At 38.3% G+C, this 17,469-nt stretch overlaps 2 protein-coding genes across 4 annotated transcripts; both read right to left on the bottom strand.

Moving 5' to 3' along the window:
- Nucleotides 1-333: 333 nt before the first annotated feature.
- Nucleotides 334-12,700, bottom strand: LOC103711146 (COP9 signalosome complex subunit 1-like). 3 transcript variants are annotated; one of them, XR_604726.5, is made up of 7 exons: nt 12,089-12,700; nt 11,486-11,806; nt 10,471-10,587; nt 10,277-10,362; nt 5,372-5,532; nt 1,066-1,300; nt 334-859 (listed from the first exon to the last, which is right to left on the bottom strand). XR_604726.5 is itself a non-coding variant. In XM_008797176.5 (6 exons), exons 1-6 carry the CDS (start codon nt 12,494-12,496, stop codon nt 680-682), a joined length of 1,347 nt encoding a protein of 448 aa, XP_008795398.1. In that variant the 5' UTR covers nt 12,497-12,700; the 3' UTR covers nt 334-679. The 3 variants fall into 3 exon arrangements, 2 of the variants coding, with proteins under 2 accessions (XP_008795398.1, XP_088579808.1); XM_008797176.5 differs by lacking the exon at nt 5,372-5,532; XM_088723682.1 differs by lacking the exons at nt 1,066-1,300; nt 5,372-5,532 and having other exon boundaries at nt 716-859.
- A 4,154-nt stretch (nt 12,701-16,854) lies between these two features.
- On the bottom strand, nt 16,855-17,299 carry LOC108511442 (Bifunctional inhibitor/lipid-transfer protein/seed storage 2S albumin superfamily protein). Its single transcript, XM_088723330.2, has one exon. It carries the CDS (start codon nt 17,297-17,299, stop codon nt 16,958-16,960), a length of 342 nt encoding a protein of 113 aa, XP_088579456.1. The 3' UTR covers nt 16,855-16,957.
- Between the last annotated feature and the right edge of the window lie 170 nt (nt 17,300-17,469).

Below are 17,469 nucleotides of genomic sequence, written 5' to 3'. Positions count from 1 at the left end.
GCGCTCATTGCGTATGCGCAACGTTTAAAATCAAAACAGCCTTCTGTTGATGAGCAAGCTGTTAGACCTGAAAGCCTGCGTTGTCAACTGCATCCACTAAAGAAAATTTTCTTAAAATGCTAGTAATCTATAGATGCCAGTCACCGTCAAAATTCTGCAAGAGCATTGTACCCAATTCCCGGAGACCGGATCCAAGCAATAACCCCCTGTAAGTTATTTAGCAGTTTCCGGCAGTAGCAGTTATTTAGTAGTCAGCACAGGCATTCTGCAATATGCGGATCTCCTCGATGGATGCTCAGGAATAAACAAGATCTGCAAGGAAAGTGAAATAGGTGACACAAATGTCCACATTTTTCTGTATCTTTCCTTTGACGGTGGATAAACATTTTTATGGCAGCTGATGTTACCACATCAACTGGAAGCGTTCGATCATAGCTACAAAAGGCCATGCACAAATATCCAACCTCAAAGCATGTACATAAAATCGCAGCCACCATACAAATGAAAATGTTTCAATTTCATGGCCCAATCAGGTAAATACATGACATCCCCACAAATTCTAACCATGGATTTCACAAACGAATGCACAAAAGGAAACTAGCTTCCATCCATAAGAGGTGCGATCGCAGTATTAAAAAATCCTCAGCTAAAAATCAATTCGGGTGATAAGCATTCTGTCTCAAGCTTTCCTGGCTGGTGCCCTTTGGTTGTATTCATGTTTGAGGAGATTGGCCCTCAGCAACATCGCCCTAACATCTCTCTCAAACTCAACACCAGTTAGTAGGACACGCTGGAATGTCGCATTTCTTTGGTCAGCATGCCTTGCATAAAGAATTTTGTTGTGCGAATCTATTCGGGCCTGCAGATAATCCACAAAACGAATCAAACAATATAGCTGCACCAATAGCAATAATGTTGATATTGTGACTGTTGAGAGATTCTTAAAGCTTAACTAGGATCCAAGAAACCACCTCAGAAATAATTTCTATTGAGCTAAGAGCAAACATAAAGTGCAAGCATTTCTATACTGGATGAGACTTCAAAAACAAATAAATGCCATCTTACCTGAATCTGGTTGTCAGTTATCAAAGCTTTGAGTTCTTTCTCCAATCCAGAAACATTAGTTTTAAAGGCACCGGCCATCATGTGGAGATCCACAGAAATGAATGGATGTGTATATTGGATGATAGCTTTGTGGCGAATTTGAGTATAGAGTGCTCCAACATGATCATGTAAGTGAATGTCCAGCAACAGGTTTGGTTTAAGGTTCTCAAGATACTCTAGGCAAGAAGCATAGCGACTGCAGTGAAATATTCTTCTGGTTAGCATGAACAACAGAAGCCTCTGAGAACAACAGGAACACGAAATGCTTTGACAGACAGCAAATGCCACTCCATGAAGCAATAATTTATTGATTTAAGAAGCAAATGTCCACAAGATAACTTGCAGGTGAGAGTAACGAGGTCAGAGACAGTTGAGCAAATTATTCAGGAAATAAAGCTTGCTGAATTTGATGTTTCTAAAGGAGCCTATGGCCTGACTTTCTGATTTTTTTTACAGAAAAACTATATCTGAGAAATTTTCTATTTATCGTGGAACACATCTAAAGAAGTCCTAGTTCAATTGAGATATGAATTATTTTTTGTAATAAATTAAATAAACAGATAGATGTAAGAGAGTAACAAATTCAGATGGATTTTTTTTCCCGATACATTGGTTTGGACCCATATGTTTCCTCTCTCTCTCTCTCTCTCTCTCTCTCTCTCTCTCTCTCTGTGATGTATTCAACTCTTTCTCATAGCTTCCTCCAAGATATTTTCTCATATAATCTCAGTCCTGCACCAGATTTACATTCGTCACCTAGCAAGCACGATCGGCTCTTTTCTCTAGGTTGACCCTCTTGAAAATAGATAACCAACATAGAATAACAACAAACAACCAAGATTTGTTGCACAGTCCCTCCATTTAAATTATTCACTTTTTCCAACAAACCAGGAAAAGATATTACATCATATGACAATCCTTCTTTACCCACTATATGTATACTATAAACCCTAACAAAAGACCTAATCTCTAGGAATTCCAGGAATTCTTAATTGTCCTCCCTTCAAACAAAATTCTGTCTTAAATTGTCATAAAACATTTTTCTGAAAATAAAGCATATTTTTCCTCAAATACTATTTAACTGACAAAACATAGCCGTCCTCTGATCAACTTCTAAAAAAAATACAGCATTCATGCGACCTAAATATTACAACCTAGTGCTCCATAGTCCAGCAGTCATGGTATGGAGGTGACATGGCTATGATGAAGTGAATGGCAGAGTTGAAAAGCATTTCAGGATCTACAACATAATCCCGTAGATGTAAGATGAGGTGCCAAAATGGTGACCAAAAGAAGATAAGGATAAAAGAATCCTATTCTAAAGAATGTTCAAAGAACAATGACACCAAGGACTTTACAAGATAAAGAGCACTGGAAAAGCTTGCAAGGCTAAGTATGTGGTTTACGACAACCTATAGTGGCAGGGAATAATTTAGAAGGCAAAAAAGAACTTCAGGATTTAGCTAGAATGAGATAGCAAAGCTAGGGACAGAGATCAAGAGATCTCTGAAAAGCGTCACATCATTTAAAATGGAAAGATTCAAGAATGACGAGATTCTATTCCTGTATACTATTGAGGGTACATTAGAGGACCTTATTTGAAACAACAAATCAGGGAGAAGGTAGAGGAGCACAGTATCATTCGGCTTGAATAACAGTAGAGATCTGGATACATGACAGAGTGCTTTGAAGTAGTTACACAAACCAATGTATGAACATAATAAGAGGAACTATATTGTCTGGTTAACTGGCCTTCTATCTGTCTATACATACATACATACATATATATATATATATATATATATAGAGAGAGAGAGAGAGAGAGAAGCATTCTCATGCTCGCCATAAGAATAAAGATGTAAAATTGCAATAACTGTACTGGAATCAAGTCTATAGGCCATACTATGAAGTTACAGTAGAGGTTACGCTAAACAAAATTAAGATAACACAATTATTAGCTATGCTAGGAAGCTAAGTGACAGTTGATAGATTACTAATTTAAGGCTTTAAATAGAAGAGAAAGAACCAGCACCTGCTGTTTATTAAGTCAGAGAGAACATATAATAGAGTATCATTAAAAGTGGATTGCTGGGTCTTAAGAAATACATTTGAAAATCAGTGGACATACTCTGCAAATTGGGCAGAAATAAAGTTGAATAGAAGGCTTTAATCAGGATTGACAACATGAGAAACAATATATGAATGATTATATAATTACTTTGGACCAGGGTAAGCTGAACCGGACAGTTCGGGGTGCACCAAACTAGATCGGTCAATTACCGGCATGGTTCAGCCAGTTGGTTTGGGTTATAAAAGGCCATGTTTGAAGCCCTAATCCCCTCTTTGAAGCTCCCCATCCCTTCAGTTTCCTTGGTCCTCTTTGAAGCCCTAATCCCCATTCGAAGCCCTCGAGTCGATGATAACGACGTACAAGGACAACGTCCCGACTCGGCGAGTCCTCTCTCTCTCTCTGTCTCTCCCCGTCACTGAATCTAGAGCTCTCGAAGCTCCCCATCGATGGCTTGAAGTTCCTCAGCCTCTCTCTCTCTCCTCCCTCTCCCTCCCTCTCCTTCCTCTCCCCCTTCTCCCTCTCCCTCCCTCTCTCTCTTTTCTTCCCTCTCCTTGTTTCAGTACGCTCCGGCACAGTACGGTATGGAAGCCTCGATACTGGTTGCTTTGAACAAGTAGTCCGATGCACGAAGTAACAAAATGGTTTGGTTGATAAAATCCTGAGTTCACAATATCACAAGAAAGAGCCGTAGTTTTGTATGGTTCAAAAAAATTGAGAAAATTTGTACAAACAAGAAAAGCCTCATAGAGACATGTGCCTATGTGGTTCGAACTATTTTGAATCGGACCAAACAGTTACCAGAATGGTTTGGCCGATTGATCTGGTTCCCGAAGTGAACCGCATTTTTTTATAAAAATTCCTCCACCCTCTTGATCCTCTTCGTCTTTTTTGTTCTTCTCTCCCTCTCACGACCTCTCGATTCCCATCCCCCTTTTCCCACTCTCTCAATTCTACTCTCCCGTCTTTCTCCCCCCCTCACCCCTCTCTTGATGCTCTACCTAAGATGACGATTCTGTGTCAACAATGCTGGCTAGGGTTAGGGTTCCACAACGACGAGATACATCTCTCTCTCTCCTCTCCCCTCTCCCTCCCCCTGGTTCTAGTACACCTCGGCTCAATAAGGTACACAAGTACCATACCAAACCGATCTCTAGCATGTACATCCGTTGATACCGATTCGGCGAACGTTGGAGAAATGAGTTAATCAAAGAAAACATAAAAGTTTCACTGAGGAAAAAGCAATAGAGAATTGAGTCAATTGACTGAAACTATAAGCAAGCATGCAACAAAATTTTACAAGCCAATTAGAAAAAATGCTCAAACTAAATAAGTCACGGAATAAAATAAAAAGGAGACAGTAGCCAAGTCTTGTCTATTCTGAACTCCTTCCTATTCATTTAAATATTTGAGGCATTTAATATGATGAATGTATATCTAGGTTAAACTCTTGTTCACCCAGCTCAATCTTGTAAAAAAGTTAACCTATAGTACAATGGTCAGGCATGTCAATTTGGACTAATGATTAGTTGTTCAGACCCAAATAATTGTGCAAGTCCCTGCTAAACTTTGAGATGCAGAAAATTGGATAAATGCATTTTCGGGCCAAGCAATTGCATCATGAACGATACTCCACAAAAACATCCACAAATATCATAAAGCAATTGTCTTAGGATAATTACCTTTATCCTCCAAATTCCACAGAGAGATTTTTCTACATGATTTCTAATTGTCTGTGTTTCTGTCATTCATTATAGAGGCAAGACATGAATTCCTATCAGTGCAATATGCCATGAAAGAATATGTTAATACACATTTGTAATAAATCTATGATGTGCACCAGTTGGCTATATTTATGGTCAATATGGATCACAGCAGGGTGTTATGTTGGAAGGTTGAAGAGAACCATCGCCAATTATGATGTAAACCACCACAATGCAAGGCATCATTATTGCACGGAAGAGATGAGGTCCAGAGTGGACTTAGTGAAAAAACATAACTTCGACAAAAGCTGAGGTTAGACCATATCCTAGCATACTCTTCACAAGCTTGGCATAGCAGAACCTGAGTGAGCTTCTTAAAGAATATGTCAGAAGCACCAGATTCATGTCTGTTAAGATAATAAATGGATGCGTTTGTTGCAAAAACAGTATAATGGAAGATTTGAAGAGACGAACAAGTCAAATTAAGGGCCATTACTCAATTCTGGTCCCAGGACTCTCCCATCCTGGGATGGGCGGACTGGGGACAAGCTAATATTTGGCTTTTTTTCGGGTACAAAGTAGCTGCTCCAGAACTTGAACCCCCGCCACTGCACTTGCCAACCCAAGCCTTTTATGCGGGAGATAAACCTACACATGCTGTTGAGAAGATGCTAATGGACATTCAGAAAGAATTACTCGTAATCTAATTGTGCGCCTCCTCCCAATCATAGGCAAAGAGCATCTTCAAGAGGATTTAAAAATAATAATACTGGTATAAACCTCAACATGCTGAAACAAGAGAATGACGCATCAATGTGATTTTGTACACCTAGTTTCCTTGCATAGCAAAGAGGATGGCCAACATCTGCCCTCCCCCCACCCAAAAAAAGAGAAACACAGATAAAGTAGGCAATGAATGTATGCTATCATATTCAAAGAATAATACATATCTATGTTCGTGCAATCCATGAAGCGAAAAATTAACACCTCAGACACTATGTTCATGCATAAACATAAATACATATGCAGTTGTATACATATCTATGAATTATAAAACAACATAAAACCAGTAAGACACCAGGAGTGTACATCAAATTACATCTTTATCCTAACATAGGCAGATGGCAGGGATGGATTAGATGCTCGACATCCTACTTGATATTCGCCATCAATCGCTATGTTTAAACATCTGGTGTACCATGTAACATATGCAGTATTCTGATCAACCCCACATGGCTGGACTAAAGCAACAATGGATCACTGAAATTCATGCATACAAAATCCCTCACCTGCCATCTGAACTGAGATAGATCCTTCTAGTCATCATTTAACATGAAAACTGAGAATCATGCTTAGAGGACTGCACAAGATGCTCCTCAATGATTATAACGTAAGCTTACCAGCATGCATAGAACCTAGCAATCATGCAAGAGATATGAGTCTAATGCCAATTTCACTTTGGCCAACCCATTTTGTGACTTCTAACCCAGAATTACTCACTATCCTGGACATAAAACACGAATGGATCTTGACCTATTCTATGGTCAATGTCTAAGAAAACACAAAATTATATGAAGGCACAATCATGAATTATACTTTTAAATAGTGTTCCATGATCATTTTGATGAAAATGGCTTCTATGGATTTTAATTTCAATAGAACCTCCAAGAAAAGTTGAATGTTCCAATATGAAGTTAATAAGAAGTTGACTAAAACATACCAACATTTGGAAAACATTCAGTTATTGAATCAAGATTAGCAAATAAAATAAAATATAAAATAGCACCATTATAAGAAAGAAAAAAAGAAAATAAGGAACCTAGCCAAGAAGACCTTTAAATCTATTGCTGTCTAGTTTTATGGACCCTGATCCGTGGAATCAGTTTAGTTTGCATGACGATATTAATGCCTCCAACCACAAATTACAGTCCTGAGACGATAGCATCATAATTGGATCGAAAAATAGTGTAAAACGATCTAAGCATAAACAACATCCAATGCTAAACCCTATCAAAAGACCCAGATTAGTGAATCATAAAATTGAGCTCACCAGACATCTAATCATTTCATAACAACACGTAAATAACATTGAATTTTTTATTTAAAGGTTTCATGAAGCATCTTCATATCATTCGCAATTTGACATGAATAAAATCCTTAGACATCACATCATCAAAAAATTAGAAGATATACATCTAGAATTGATCGTGAAATTATGCACTACGATATAGCTTTGCAGATTCCAAACAGAAAAACTTTTGGATTATCTTTGCATAACTCCAGCTACTTAAAAGATCAGCAATTTCACATCCTGACATTATGATTACAGAAGACATACATCTAGGATTGACCAAGAATCATGCATTGAGATAGCTTTTTCTTGGAAATCAAGAGAATATTCAGAATCAATGCAATATATATATATATAAAGCAAAAATAAAAAATAAATAAATCAATAGGGGGGGAGCATTCAACATCACACAAGCAATGTTGATTAAATCTCCTTACAAATAAGAAAAAAGAACGAAGTTTAATGACTAGTAAAATATATATAACGTCTCATGAATAGCGTTCATGAATCTCTTCGTATCTTTTCCATAGAGATGTACATGATTTTATTTTTTTGTCTATCTACATTATGTGCCAACAAGCCAATAATAACCTCAAGAAAACCCACTCGTTGCTCCCATTTTGACCCCACTATGGGCTCGTTTGGTTCGCGGGAAAAGAAGGGGGGAAAGTGTGGTCAACGGGAAAGTAATGAGATGCCTCTTATTTGGTTGGAGTTTTCAAAGGAGAGAGACGGAAAAGTTGTATTCCCATGGAAATATGATTCCCACATTTCATGGGAAAGTCTTTCCAATGAGAAACATGGAAAAGTTACTTTCCCATGACGCGGAAATCATTCCATTTTTATTTTTTCCCAAAAAGGCCCTTTAGCAATAAAGAAGCATTAAAGACTTAATTTTTATTAAGGACATAATAGGAATTATACATAACTTTTCCAGAAAAGTGGATGGTCAACCAAACATAAGCACTTTGAAAATTTGTCACTTTTTCATGGTCAACCAAACATGTCAAAAGTACTTTTCTAGGCATCCTCTTCGTAGGAATCTGTTACCCAGGAATCATATTCTTAGAAGGAAAAATACTTCCCGCGAACCAAACAAGCCCTATAATCTTTCAATACAGGTATCTAAATAAGATCTAGAATTGAAAATAATAAAATCCTTCTTCCATAAGGGCTTGTTCAGACCAGGAGGTTGACCCACCTATCAGTCAAGCTACGAGCGTTGCCCACACTGAGTATCTGGAAGCCCGTAGTTCAAAACAACATTGCAAGTTCAGTTACAACGGGCCTATAACTAAGGCCCGATAACCTGCAACTCAACCCACAGCCACCATAACTATGGGATGAGCTGCAGGTCTAGAGCCCTAGCCCCTCCCCTCCCTGTTGGCATCGGAGGCCTACTCTACTGCTCCCCCTTTCCTCTCTTCATCCGCCCTCCCCTTCTGCTACACCCCCATCACCATCATGCCCTCCTACTCCTTCCCATTCTCCTCATCCGCAGACATCGAAGGTCTTATCCTTCATCTCCTTCACCGACTCACCCTATCCTCTATCTTTCTCGCCTCCATCTCCTTTTCTTCGAACCCTTCCACTGCTCCCCCTGCCTCTCCCTCCTTCCCCCTACTTCGCCTTCTCCTCCGCCACAATAACCAATAGCCACCTCCTTCACCTTCATCTCTTCTCCATCGCACCCCTTTCCCTCTATTTTGAGAACCAAATCTAAAGCCTAAAGGCATGAAAAATGACAAATCTTGGCTTGACAATTATTGATCTTGTTGGACCTCAGATCACGTAAAACTAGCACTTTGGATCCAATGACATGCGATACATTGGCACTAATAATGATGTTGACTAAAATCAATTATTAACTTTTTTCTTCCTTTTTATTATCTGCTACATATGTTATATATCAATTTACTTTTTTATGTAAAAAGAGGAATTATAATTTAAAAAAAATCTGTACCATGGGGAAAGAAAATTATATGAGTTTTCAAATATTAAATAACAAACATATATATGTTCATGATGTATTAAGTGACAACTTTTGTGGCAAAGATGAATCAAAATTTTGTGTTCAAAACATTTGCAAGGAGCACTAGCAAACCATCCTATGAACATTGCATTCTTAATTTTGCACAAAGATAGTGGGTGCCAACTAGTATAGTTAAGTTATTGGGCCGTGGTACCCAAAGATCTACGTTTACTACACCTAGATGGCTACATGGAGGTAACACCCTCCGTTCTCTCTCAAAGAAAAAGTTCACATATAGATAAAAATCAAAGATTAATAAGACAATGACCAAAGAGCTAGAATGGTAAAACAACCCAGATAACAATATTAATCATTTTTTATTGATACTAATCTACCAGCCATAAAACACTAATCTTTACACATTTAAGGCAGAGGTGGCAATTGGATCGGATCGAGTTAGATGCAGGTCGAGTCGAACATGGATTGGATCAAAAATTCATCATCCCAAACCCGACCTATTTATTAAACAAGTCAAAATTTCGGATCTGAATCCGACTTATTTATTAAAAAGATAACCCAACCCGACCTACATAACCCGTTTATTAAACAGGTCAGATTAGGTTAAACGAGTTAAACAAATTTGACGGATTTTTAACGGGTTAAATGGATTTAAACAATTTAAACAAGTTAAACATGTCAGGTTAAATAGGTTAGATCAAACAAGTTTTAAACAAGTTAAGTGGATCAGGTTATGACCCGACCCAATTATTAAACGGGTCAAAACAGGTTAAACGGGTCAAATGTTTAAAGCTGAACCCAACCTATTAAACAGGTCTAAACGGATTGACCCATTTATGACCCAAACCCATTTATGTCAAACCCAAACCTGCTTAAAGCAGATTGTTTGTGGATCGGGTTGATGGTTTGGATCACAAATTACATTACATGTACATGTTATCATACACACACACATATATCCTAAAATTATTCTCTACCTTCAAATTTCAGAATTGTCTTCCCTTACAAGAAAGCACCTCCACTCAGTGAATAGATAGAACTTAACAAGTATAGAAGTTAAATGTTATCCATAATACTATTCGACATGCTTATCACATGATTCATATAAGCACACATATGGCCTCCTATACTTGAGAAGATATTAGTCTAGAAATTAATAAAAATAAACTAAAGTTTTACTTCAATTGTTTTTCAGATTCTGTTATTATTGTTTATAAGATATATTAGTCATTAATAAAATGAGAGTAGAACAAGAGATTGTGATTAGCAGGAGGGAAATAATACATTTTGAACATAGACAAGTCAATAATGGATAAGGAGAAAAAGAAATATCATTAAACCTTGCATAGAAGTCATGTATAAGCTCCCTTACTTCAGGCACCAACTCCAAGAAATTTCTAAAGTTAATGTTGTCAATGACTTTGTTCTGGTGATAATAAACCAGCTAGTTAGACTTTCATTAAGCCATGCAAGCTGCAATAAATAAAGAAAAAACATAATTGCAAATATAAAGAAACAAACAGAAAAGAGATGCCTTCAGTTCTGTGCGGTCAAAAGATGCAAGTGCACAAAGTCCACCATATGTAGCAACATCTTGGGGTGCTATCACCTCTGTATAGTTGTTCCCTAGTTCAGGCCCAGTTTCCAAAAACTGCAGAAACCACAAGAGTTGTGAATACTCGTAGTTAAATATTCTATATACTTAAGCAAAGAAGTAATTAATTGCCATCTCAACTCACAATGGTGGAGCATAACATTTATAGATAGTTAATCAAAAGCGCATGAAGTAAACTGTGAAAAATAGCTGTCAAATCTTAAGTCAAGAACATGCTTCTACAGAAGCTAGAGAGGGTTTCCAAGTTTGACCTAATATGTCAGAAAAATTACAAGTTCCTGTTTCTGTAATTGTATCATAAAAGCATCTGAAGTAAAAATAGCTCTTGAACAACAATAACAGAGAAATTACCCATAAATATGCTGGATTCCCGTGAAACAGTTTTCTGTGAATGAAAAGAGATATTTCCTGAAATGGTTCCCTATTCAACATTCACCAAGTACTAAATCTGTGGATTTTTCTTTCAGCTTAAAACTGAATGGCAACAGACTAAATTCCTAGTCCTAATGGATGGAGGCAGTTATGAAGTTCGGCTAATAAAAGATGTTTTGTTGTTTTGTCTGCTACTGCTCGAGTAATATTTACATTGATCTGCTATGTGTTGATAATTTGGCCATACTCATTCCACATATTTTAAGTAGCCACATGAATTTAGGAAGAATTTTATTTTATCTTTAGCATGATATGAAAATTGTTGTTAAATCTACCAATGTTATTTTAAAATATTTTCTTCCATCAAGATCATCACTTGTGTAGGCATAGAGTAGAAGCTCAGGCATACAAAGTACAAATATCTCATGCTGTGTCGAAACATTAGACAAACATCCTAAACTGCATCCCCTCAAACAGACAGAATAGCTTGCATTACTCAAATAACAAGTGGAGCTTGTAATGGCAAAAAAATCTAGAGATGCAAAGATTGCGAAAGAATGACCTTTCGAGCAGCAAGCTTGTACTTCTTCGCCTCCATGTAAGCCAATCCTGCAGCACATCGTAGCTTCGCAACTGTGATAGGGTCCGGCGACTCTGGTGTTTGCTCAGCTTTACCAACATAGTTCGACACATGCAAGAATTGGCCCAACTCAATGCTGACCAGAATAACATTCAAACACATCTGAATAATGTGTTTTGAAGTAGTGCAATAATCACGGGTACGGACATAATTCTTAAAGGCATCCCCAAGTTGACCATGAGCATAATAGAAATCTCCTAAATCATTGTAACCCATTCTGATGCTCTCTTTGATCAAATTCGTCTGCATATTGAAGTTCAGGGTAAAGTTAACTGGGTCAATTACAAGAAGAAGGGAAAAAAAGAACAAAAAACCCAGGCTATATCCTTTCGCCCCTAAATGGGTGGTAATAGTCGAAATAATCCAAAAAAACCTCGCTTTTGTCAGAAAAAAAAAAAAATCTACATAGTTCGTAATCAATATTTAGAAGCAAGCATTGGAAATCTCCAAAGAGAAGATTTGTGCTGGGTTTTTAAAAAAAATTGACATCGAGAAGAAGAGGAACAAGAATTGGAGGAAGGGTACCCTATAGACATTGAGCTCGTTATCGAGCTTGTCCTTGCGCTGCTCGGCGCGGCGGGCGACGGCGTCGGCCCAGGCCTGGTCGAGGGCGTATTGAGGCCCGAGGCGACAGGCTATCTTGCCGGCCACTTCGCGGTAGAGGCGGGAGTCCTCGCCCTTCTTGATCTCGTCGTAGGCGAGGCGGAGGGCCTCGAGCTGTATTCCGTCGTTTCCGAAGCGGTCCGCGATGAAGAGCAGCCGCACCACCTTGGTCCGGCCGGTGTACAGCGACGCGTAGGCCTCCACGTCCATCTGCTCGCCGCCCATCGCCGCCTTGATCCCCCGTTGCTGCTGGTGGCCATCGTCGCCGCCGTTCAAGAACATCGCCTCGTCGCCCATCGGCCCCGCCACTCCCTCGTCGTCGCCGTCCATCTCCGCCGCCACTTCTTGCTTCCGAATTCAAGCCTCGGGCGGAGCTCCGGCCGCGATTTCGCAAAACCCTAGTAGAATCGCTGCAGGGGCCGGAAGGGCCTCTATGGCCCTGGTATATCTACCGTAGTTTTCTCTGTTTGCGTCGCCGACGTCGAGAAAGCTTGCGTTAGTTGTGGGACTTCGGATTAGGCTACGGAGTTCCGTAGCTATACTTTGTAGCTAGACCATAAATACTTGTTACAAGAACCGGATTGAGCTAGATTGGCCGGTCCGATTAGATATTTTTTTAACGTTACAATCATATTACACACCATGCACGGTCCCACTTTTTTTCATTATTTAACTATTCCTAAAACATAATACAATAATATAATAAATTATAATAAATAAATAGTTAAAATTTTATTATATATTAAATAATATTTTTTTAAAAAATAAATAAAAGTCCCACACAAAAATTCAATCATTAATATCGATATTAAAAGCATCAGCATCATTATTATCGGTGTATATCATTAATATATCATTAGGCAGAACATAAGTTTTTTGCTTTCCTAATTATTTTTAAAATATATTATGATAATATAATAAATTATTATAAAGATGGATTTGATAGCCCAGTTTTCTATGGTGGGCTTTGATGGCTAATTAGAAACTCTTGATGGCATCCAAATGGCAAACAAAGAATTTTACACAAGCCAGCTATATTAGAAAATGATCTTCAATAGTGGCTAAGCATAAAAACCTGTTAGTATTTACATAGTAAATAAAAAACTTTGCACTAGAGTCTCTATACAAAAACTCTCTTCATCAATACTAATAACTTTAATGTCGACCTCATGCAATATGTAAGATATGTCTTTTCTCTTTTTTTTAACTATTTTAGAAATATAATATAACAATTTAATAAATTATAATAAATAAAAAATTTAATGGTCAATTTTTTATTATACATTAAGTAATGAATTTTTATGATGGTTGAGCATATTAATATTAATATAGGCATCCAATAAAAAATTTTAACCAAGTTGAACCTTCACTATACAACATACATACATTTATATGTATACATATATGTATGATTATAGATATATATATAGACACACATATGCACAATTGGTACATGAACGAAGGGATGCACAATTTGTTGGGCCTGCCCATGGTTTATTCGACCCAGTCCACGTTGCGAAAAAGTTAAATGGTTAGGCCCAGCTCCAAGGCCGTCTGTATATCGTTTGCACCCACGTATGAATGCTATATGCACGAACTTTGGCTATGTTGCTATAGACGTTAGCATACTGGGTTGCTTTGGTCATTCATCAAGCTTACAAATAATATTTGGCAATAAGTACCATCCAAATAACTAGCTATGATAAATTTGGACGAAAAATGGGATTAAATCAAAATATGGACTCGGGAAATGCTTGGAGTTGGGCAGCCTATTTGCATGAGCATAGCTCATAGCGATTTGGATCAATTTTGCCTTGGAGGATGTCAGGCTGAGAGCTCCAAGGTATATTAAACCGAGCTTGTGATGAACCATTGGCCTGGCTTCACCACCTTGTGCATCTCTAATTCTTTGCTCTTGTTTCGAAGTTGAATCTATAACAGTATGTGACATTTTTTCTACGCAAAAGGACAGACAAGGCCTGCTTCCAATAGAGGGCCAACAACGAAGTAGATATGGCACATTGTCTTGTATCCAATTCATGACCATCAATAGTATCTGCAATTTAGGAACTACATTTTATTGAACATACTACCGAGAGACTCTGGATTAATCACCTCTTTGGAGGCTTTGTCCTATCCAAGTGATAATCTCCCCATGCTTACTGGTAAGATAAAATGCAAGGGTTTAAGACTTCAGGTCATGTTGTCCCTCTCCGGTTCTTCACTTCTTCCCACCCTTATGGAGATAACCCAAAAATATTGTGCACCTGTCATCCATGTAGGCACAAAGGTTTTTTTTTTTTTTTGTGAGATGAAGGGAGGCTTAGCCACCCAAAACTTATCCAATTGACACACTAAGGTCATGCTTAGTCTCTCATATATATATATGGGCAGTAAGGTCTTGCTTGGATCCCAAATAGCTAAGAGGAAGTTTTAATTATCAGTATTCACTGGCTAGTCAGATAAATATGGTTAAAATTATTTGCTATTTAGTTGACATTCTAAAGATTAATAGGCTAAGTTGTAGGAAAAAAAAAAGGAAAACCAAAGAGAGAGAAGTGAGAGTCTTGGTGATTAAATCTGTTTTACTTTCCTCCATGAAATAAATTTAACCCTGCTAAGCTACTTTTGGAGTGTTAATTAAATAAATGATGCAAGTCAACACATCATTTTTTGCAGTTGTTTAACTGGTTAAGTGGATAATCATAACCAACCAGCATCTAAATAGGACGAAAATATATAAATTTATAAGTGATTCTCCTTTCCCTTAAAGAGCTTCAACTGCCAAAACAGTAACCTGGGCAATCATAAGGCTGTAGCAGGAAGCTGCTAGCGTTCAACATGGGCAATGCCATGCCTTATCTAAAGGGAAAGGGAATTAGATTCGTGGATGTTGTCTTATATTTAGGATTTCCTTTCTCCTTTAGCGAAACATTGCTTGAGCTGGCGATACAGCACTCCAGACTCTAACCATTCATAAATGAATTAAAACTTGTCTCTTCCCTTTAACAATTCTCCAAACACTTTAGCATCCGGATTGTTGGATCTCTGCCCACTAAGAACATTCCTCAACACTCAGATTTCTTAGTTGGCAAGCTATTATCCACCCAGATCCCTGACATGACACCCTTATTTTCTCTGCACATCTCTCTCTCTCTCTCTCACTCACTCACTTTAAATACTCATTTCTTTATTATATATCCATGTTCACCTACCTAGATCTCTTCATCTGAAGATTTTTCTATTTGAGTCGTTAGGTGCTTTAGAAAGTATTAGGATTGACCATTAATTCTAGAGGAATCTTTATTTAATATGCTCTTGTTGTGCAGTGGGTCCATTGTCGCCATTATATTAGTATTTCATAAGCATAGTATCTAATGCAGCACGGAAGTTAATGTCTTGGACGCCAACATTGGGTGAAACTGAAACACCCTCTCACAGCTGAGACATCATTCACTGGTTGAGTTCCTGTCCGAACGTGAGACGGTGTTTTTTTTTTTTTTGACGTTCTTTTGGAGGGGTCCAAAGCTTTGCTCAATGTAGAACATGATGGCAAAGTTGCCCAAGGCCATATAATTAGTAACTCAGATCATCCTGTTTCTCCGCTAAAGAGAGTTGACTCCAATCAGGCCTCGGAAACTTAATGTAAAAGTCTGGCATTTTTGTGAAGTAATATTTAAATCATGTATGCACGTATTTAAAAGATTTTGACAAAGATTTTACAACCTCTAAAACATATCTCTAGATAAACCCCCTCCAAAAGAAAAAGAAAGAACCATATAAATCCTTTCTGATATGGTTCTCGTCCATATTGGTTTGTCGGGCTGTATTAGGTTTAGGTCTCATACATTCTGAAGAAAATAGTAGGCAATATCCATCTACATCAGTGAGGAACCCACGCTCCTGCCATTGAACGTGCTTTCACATGCCCTCCTTAGAGGTCAGCATCATTAACAAAGAAAGGTCTTTCATGGTCCCCTTAAGAAAGGATTTTTCCTTTCTTCAAACGATGGCATCGAATTTTAGTTAATCGGCAAACCAACTCTTTGTGATGCCATTGTCATCTTCTGCGAAGTTGGCTTTCTTTCAGATCTTAATTTAACAATCAAGGATATTTAAGCATTTTTATTCATTTATGCTTGCTACATGCCTTAAAACTATCTTAACCATTTGATCTTTATTCAGCTTAAGCTAACCGATAGATAGATAGCTAGAAATAAGAAAAGGTTAGGTTTGTTAGGTTAGAAAAGAGCCCATCATCATTGACTTCATGTGAGCTGTCCACTGCATGTCCACATCAGCAATTAGTGCGTAAACTTGCTCTCAAGATTTATTGAACCCCGTTTGTGAGGTAACCTCTCTTTCAGTGGAAGGCCGTGGTCTTTTAAGTCGAACAGATCGTGACTGGCTTAAAAGTTAGGCAACTTAAAGAAGAAGCAATACTTGCGATCGAGCTTCCGATGCTTTGACTCACTGAACATTTCTTCTTTGTAATCTTAAGTAGTCATGATTAGAGTATAGCCTTCATGACTTGATCTACGTGCACAGAAAGGGTTGACTTCTTTTATTCATTGCCAGTTCTTCTTCTGATCCCCATGACATTGCTCGATTGGAGATCAGATGACATCCCGGAAAGACAAAAAAAGAGAGGAAAAAAAAAGCGAAAAATCTTGACAAGATCTCAGTTTATTGAGTCTGCAGTCGGTGGGTGCATGCTTCATGTCAAACTCAGGCATCTGTCCATAAAAAATCAGAAGACAAACATCAGTGAAAGGAATGCGAGCAAGGATCCTACAAAGAAGTTCTAAAAGGAGAAGAAGGGAGGTCATTACTGCAAGTGACTGAAGGGAGCTTGCAGCTGCTCGGCAGGCGAGAGATGATGTTCAGCGTGTTACAGAGGCAGGTGTGGTCTACTCCTTGAAGAGCAGCACAGCATTGGTCACTAGGAGGACCTTGGCTCGCGCCAGGAACAACAAAAGGCGCGCAAGTCGTGAGCTGACTTAGTGCAGCCGAGCAGTTCTGAGACTGAGCCACCTGAGACTGCGCAGCCAAAGCCACAAGCAAGAGCACGAAGGTAGCTCTAGCGAAGAGCAACATGGAAGGAAGAGAGACGAATGACCTAGCTGCTGCCATTGCTATCAGTTCTTGGTTGCAGGCATCCTTTAATTGAGACACCCATTTGCATTATATAGATAGGTCCATGAGGGAGCGAACATTGCATGACTCAACTGAACTTTGAATCTTAATCAAATAAACATATCTCACCACTAACGTATGAATCACCAAAACTCCTTGTAACAGCA

The sequence above is a fragment of the Phoenix dactylifera genome, chromosome 6 (genome assembly GCF_051530095.1).
Source record: "Phoenix dactylifera cultivar Ajwa chromosome 6, Ajwa_hap1_PhDact_Kaust_v1.1, whole genome shotgun sequence".
Lineage (NCBI taxonomy): Eukaryota > Viridiplantae > Streptophyta > Magnoliopsida > Arecales > Arecaceae > Phoenix > Phoenix dactylifera.
Note: the sequence above shows the minus strand (reverse complement) of the source record. Positions and strands in the feature narration are given on the sequence as shown.

Excerpts from the sequence above, each read along its gene's own strand:
- LOC103711146 (XM_008797176.5), bottom strand. The coding sequence starts at position 12,496 with ATGGACGGCGACGACGAGGGAGTGGCGGGGCCGATGGGCGACGAGGCG. Across the intron at positions 1,301-10,276 it reads ATACATGACTTCTATGCAAG|TCGCTATGCTTCTTGCCTAG; the intron begins GTTTAATGATAT and ends ATTTCACTGCAG. Across the intron at positions 860-1,065 it reads TAACTGACAACCAGATTCAG|GCCCGAATAGATTCGCACAA; the intron begins GTAAGATGGCAT and ends GATTATCTGCAG.
- LOC108511442 (XM_088723330.2), bottom strand. The coding sequence starts at position 17,299 with ATGGCAGCAGCTAGGTCATTCGTCTCTCTTCCTTCCATGTTGCTCTTC.